The sequence below is a fragment of the Phaseolus vulgaris genome, chromosome 1, assembly GCF_051622355.1.
Source record: "Phaseolus vulgaris cultivar YP4 chromosome 1, ASM5162235v1, whole genome shotgun sequence".
NCBI lineage: Eukaryota > Viridiplantae > Streptophyta > Magnoliopsida > Fabales > Fabaceae > Phaseolus > Phaseolus vulgaris.
Window position 1 is genome coordinate 50,787,842 of NC_143498.1, and position 5,685 is coordinate 50,793,526.

At 37.8% G+C, this 5,685-nt stretch overlaps 1 protein-coding gene across 1 annotated transcript; it reads left to right on the top strand.

The window, feature by feature from the left end:
* The first annotated feature begins 1,331 nt into the window (after positions 1 to 1,331).
* LOC137814799 (P-loop containing nucleoside triphosphate hydrolases superfamily protein) lies at positions 1,332 to 5,685 on the top strand. The gene is made up of 5 exons (XM_068617709.1): positions 1,332 to 2,217; positions 2,543 to 3,771; positions 4,872 to 4,911; positions 5,027 to 5,414; positions 5,502 to 5,685. Exons 1-5 carry the CDS (start codon positions 1,638 to 1,640, stop codon positions 5,545 to 5,547), a joined length of 2,283 nt encoding a protein of 760 aa, XP_068473810.1. The 5' UTR covers positions 1,332 to 1,637; the 3' UTR covers positions 5,548 to 5,685.

A 5,685-nucleotide genomic window follows, 5' to 3' on the forward strand; every position in this document is an offset into this window, starting at 1 on the left:
TATTTAGATGCATTGTGTAAATAGTATCATAATATTATTTTCATGAGACATGTGTAGTAAGATGTTGTTACTAAAATTTTTGGAATGTGAAATATGAGGCTGCATGAAAAAAATACAGGGGTGCATAAAAAAAATATACATTTTTAAGTTATGCGAGTCAAGCGGGTCAGCTCGTCTCGCCCTGCGAGTTATGCGAGACGGGCCTAAGTGGGCCAGCGAGTTGGAATAGTCAGCTCGCCCTGCATTTTTCTCAGCAGACCGCGGACGTGCCCGCACGACTCGTCCCACTTTTCCATCCATACTTAAATTCATTTTCACAATAGTATTATTGGTAAGGGTGACAATGAGAGCTGATGGGCTTGGTTTAAGTAATGTGGACTCAATTTATTGGTCCGCCTCGCATAAAAAATATTTTTTATTAAAATATAAAAATATTAATTCACTTATAATATATATATATATATATATATATATATATATAAATTAGAGGAGACAATTTTGTATTTTTTATTAAAGTGTTTCTTCCAACACCCCTTCAAATTTCTGTATGGACCTCATCAATTTCAAAATTTAATTTTCATAACATAAAAGTCAATTACGAAAATTAAAATTTAGAAGAGAGTTTTTTTTCCAAAATAAAATTTTAAGAACAAATATTTTGACTTTTGGAGTTCGATTTCTGGAATTCAATTTCTGGAATTGAAGGGGTGCAACAAGAAATTTGAAGAGTGTTGAAAAAACATCATTTTTATGCAGACTAACCGTTCGTCCTATACACTATTAGCATGAGTTGTGAATTTTGTGAAACGAGTCTAAACAAGTCAGTGGATAAAAAAATAGTAAGTACGTCCCACGTTTTTTATAACGAATTGTGGGTCATTCATCCCATCCCTAATTTTTGGTATTTTGGGAAGGGCAATTTCTCCCTCCACCATATCAATTTCAACCTGCACCCATTAACTCTAGAAAATGACAAAAATACCCCTTCTAAATGACGAAAATAACCTTACATAAAAATGGAAAAAATTATTTTTGAAATTTTTATCTGAAATATTTTGGATTTCAATTTTCGGAACATATTTTTGAATTCTGAAATTTTTTATACATAATGTATTTTTAGTTGTGTTCAGAATTTTTTTTCCAGCATGTATTTTTTATTTCTCAATTATAATTATTATTTTGGATTTTTTAATTTGGAATAAGGGTAATTTTTTAAATTTAAAAAATTGATATGGTGGAAGTTAAAATTGATATGGTGCAGGAGGGTAGTTTTGGAAATTTAAAAAATTGATATGGTGGAGGTTAAAATTGATATGGTGCAGGAAGAATTTGCCTTTGGGAAGTATGGGGTGCAGGAAGAATTTGGCACCATTGAGATGACCCATTTTCATATTTCCCAAATGGGCTTCCTCGGACGGGCACCTGTTTACCCATATCTTTACGCCCGTCTTCCCTTACTCCTTTAACCAGAAATCGACCACGGTGGTGCCTAAATTCACTGGTTGCAACTTCCACTGGCGGAAGCGCCAAATTCAACACCCGCACCTGACCTCACTCACCCCTCTTCTTCCAAACCAAATTCCTCAAATTATTTTCTTCCACCTTCTCTCACCAGCTAGGGTTTTCTCTTCCGCATCATGTCGAAGAGAAAGTTCGGATTTGAAGGCTTCGGCATAAACCGCCAATCCACCTACAGCTTCGAGCGATCCCAGGCCCCTCAGCGACTCTACGTTCCTCCCTCCTCCCGACACGGCCACGACAACTATGAGGACACTGACCTCGACAACATTGACTACGACGAGAACAACGACGAAGGGATCAAGAACAGCAACGACGACGACGAAATCGACCCTCTCGACGCCTTCATGGAGGGGATTCACGAGGAGATGCGGGCGGCGCCGCCGCCCGTGCCGAAGGAGAAGGCCGAGGACCGGTATCGGGACGACGACGACGATCCCATGGATAGTTTTCTGAAGGCGAAGAAGGATTTAGGGCTGACTCTCGCGTCTGAGGCGCTGCACGCTGGGTACGATTCGGATGAGGAGGTTTATGCTGCTGCCAAAGCCGTGGACGCTGGTATGATTGAGTATGATTCCGACGATAACCCTATTGTTATTGACAAGAAGAAAATTGAGCCCATTCCTGCTCTCGACCACTCTTCCATTGACTACGAACCCTTCAATAAGGATTTTTACGAGGAGACATCTTCAACATCAGGTACTTCCATTGTAACCCCGGGATTATATTAGGGCGTGTTTGGATTCACATTGAAATACTAGCTAGCGTGATTTTAGGTAAATGTTCACATGTTTGGTTATAAACAGAGGAATTGATTGTGAGTCCAGAATTGATTTTGAATAAAAACAACTTTTGGTAGCCTTTTAAACCGAGTTTACTAATAACTTCCATGTAGAATGAAAACATTGAAACACATCAAATTTTGCAAACACTCACCCAAATGCAGCTCAATAAATTCTCTTTGGTTCATCTTTCATTTTCGCTATGGAATGCCTTTCTTATAAATGATTTTATTCTACTCCAGGTATGAGTGAGCAGGATGTTAGCGAATACCGGAAGAGTTTGGCTATTCGTGTATCTGGTTTTGATGTTCCTAAGCCAATAAAGACTTTTGAGGACTGTGGGTTTCCGTCACAGATTATGAATGCTATAAAAAAACAAGGGTATGAGAAGCCGACATCTATACAATGTCAGGCTTTGCCAGTTGTGCTTTCGGGCAGGGATATTATTGGTATAGCAAAAACTGGTTCTGGTAAAACGGCTTCTTTTGTGCTTCCTATGATTGTGCATATCATGGATCAGCCTGAACTTCAGAAGGAAGAGGGGCCTATAGGAGTGATATGTGCACCTACCAGAGAATTGGCTCATCAGATATATCTGGAGGCCAAGAAGTTTGCAAAAGCTTATGGAGTACGCGTATCTGCTGTCTATGGTGGAATGTCAAAACTTGAACAGTTCAAAGAACTCAAAGCTGGATGTGAGATAGTTGTTGCTACCCCTGGCAGATTGATAGATATGCTGAAAATGAAGGCATTGACAATGATGAGAGCAACTTACCTGGTGCTGGATGAGGCTGATCGAATGTTTGATCTTGGGTTTGAACCTCAAGTAAGGTCCATTGTTGGGCAGATTAGGCCAGACCGTCAAACATTACTCTTTTCTGCAACAATGCCTCGTAAAGTTGAAAAGTTGGCTAGGGAAATCCTTACTGATCCTACTAGAGTAACCGTTGGAGAGGTGGGGATGGCAAATGAAGATATCACTCAAGTTGTTTATGTGATTCCTTCTGATACTGAAAAGTTGCCTTGGCTTCTGGAAAAGCTACCTGAAATGATTGATCAAGGTGATACTCTGGTTTTTGCTTCAAAAAAGGCTACTGTGGATGAAATTGAATCACAGTTGGCTCAGAGAGGCTTTAAAGTTGCTGCCCTGCATGGTGATAAAGATCAAGCTTCTCGGATGGATATTTTGCAGAAGTTTAAATCCGGTGTCTACCATGTGCTCGTTGCAACTGATGTTGCAGCCCGGGGTCTTGACATCAAGTCAATTAAGTCAGTGGTAAACTTCGATATAGCAAAGGATATGGACATGCATGTCCATCGCATTGGAAGAACAGGTCGTGCTGGTGACAAGGATGGGGTTGCATACACTCTTATAACTCAGAAAGAAGCACGGTTTGCTGGTGAATTGGTCAATAGCTTAGTTGCTGCTGGTCAGAACGTGTCCGTAGAGTTGATGGATCTTGCTATGAAGGTAACAACACCTTCAATTATATATTCTTCTATTCATCAATCTGTATTTAGGCTTTTAACTTGTTTATTACTTGCTGATTCTCTTATCTTTGATTGTTTATGGTTCATGCAACTGTGGGTTTTTTAGAATCTTGTTTTATCCTCGCGTGATACTTATGTAGATTTTGTTGGTTTGTTGTAAATGTCATTACAATAGTGCTATTTTCATGGCAATAATTTAATTAGTGATAAGTTTTAGGCAGAGTTATATGAGTGAGTTAATGACAGTTGAGGTGGTTTAAGAGGCTGAATACATCAGAAGCAAAGGGACTGTTTGTTTCCTAATTTTGAAAACTGTTTTTTATTTTTCCATACAAGAAAAAAAAATCTGAAAATTGTTTGCAAGAGTGATATCTCATTGCTAATTTTTAAACTAAAAAACTCATAACCTCCTTAAGTTATTTTGGTTTTCTAATTTCAGATTTCTATTATTCAAGTCCTTGCATCTTAAGATCTTCTTCCCCCACTTGTATTCTCTAAAAAATAAAATATATGATGAATTTTCTTGTATTTGCCTGTTTGAATTTAGCTTGTCTTTTGTTAATGGTTTTAAAATCATTTGAGTTACTTCTTTTAAATATGAATAGTGTTATGTGAAAAATAAATGGGTAAGGCTTTTTGTTGATGAATTGAATAATAAACGAAGACCATGGTGGAAGTACACAACTAGGAAAATCTATTTGATATGAACAGTTTGGTAAGAGCGGGGAACTATAAAATTGTTTAGGGGCGCTTTACAAGTTGTCATCTTGCCTTCTTCAGTGTAATCTCTGATGCACAAAAGCCTTGTAATCTAATCACTAGCATCTGTAGAATAATAAATTACTTCTCATAGCCATTTATCTATTATAACTGTAGGATTAGTTCACTAAAGAATTTATCATGGAGGTGCCTTTCTCCTTTAATACTATTATATTTATTTTTTGCTTATATTGTTGCTGTGATATTTATGTTTTAAAAAAATGTCTTTTGATATTTTAAGATGATCTAAAATAATAAAGGTTCAACTCCCTTGTATAGGTATTGAATTTATTTAATGACATCTATCTTGTAATTCAATAGGATGGGAGATTCAGGTCGAAACGTGATGCAAGAAAAGGAGGTATGAAATGCAACTTTTGTTATTATGAAATGAAATAGTAATTTGCTGAGCAAAAAACCTGCAGGATATTTATTTGCAAGTAATTAAATCTAATCTCTTAAGATGTACTGTGCAGGTGGGAAAAAAGGCAGAGGTAGAGGTGGTGGGGGAGGTGGTCGTGGTGTGCGTGGAGTGGATTTTGGCTTGGGGATTGGATATAATCCTGAGTCATCTAGCACAGTTCCTACTCGATCTGCCGCTGTAAATTCTCTGCGGACAGGAATGATGTCACAATTTAAGAGTAACTTTGTTGCTGCTTCATCAAACTCTGAGAATCAAGGATTCGGTAACAATACAAGCATGGCTGCTAATAAGAGACCGGCACTCCCTGGTTTTGTATCTGGTGGATCAATTGGTGGTGACGTGAATACATATCAGCACACTGCTTCACTTCCTGCTTCGTCAGCAGTAAATACCAGCACTCAAGGTTCTGGGGTAAATCCTGGTCAGAAGAGCACGAATAGGTTCGTATTTGAATGTGTATTTGCTGCATAGTTATCTTAATACAAAATTTGGTTGCTAATGTTCTTACCTTCTTTCTTTGGCTGCAGTTCTAAACCCAAAGAGAGGCGGAGGCCATCAGGTTGGGATAGATAGTCTGTCACATTGAATGACACCACTGTCAAATGTATCAATGTTCTTATATTTAGGTCAAGTCAAGAATTGATTATCTATGTATAATTAATGCTCCAGTTTTCAATCACCTATATTATTTTAGCTTCTAAGTTGTAGAAA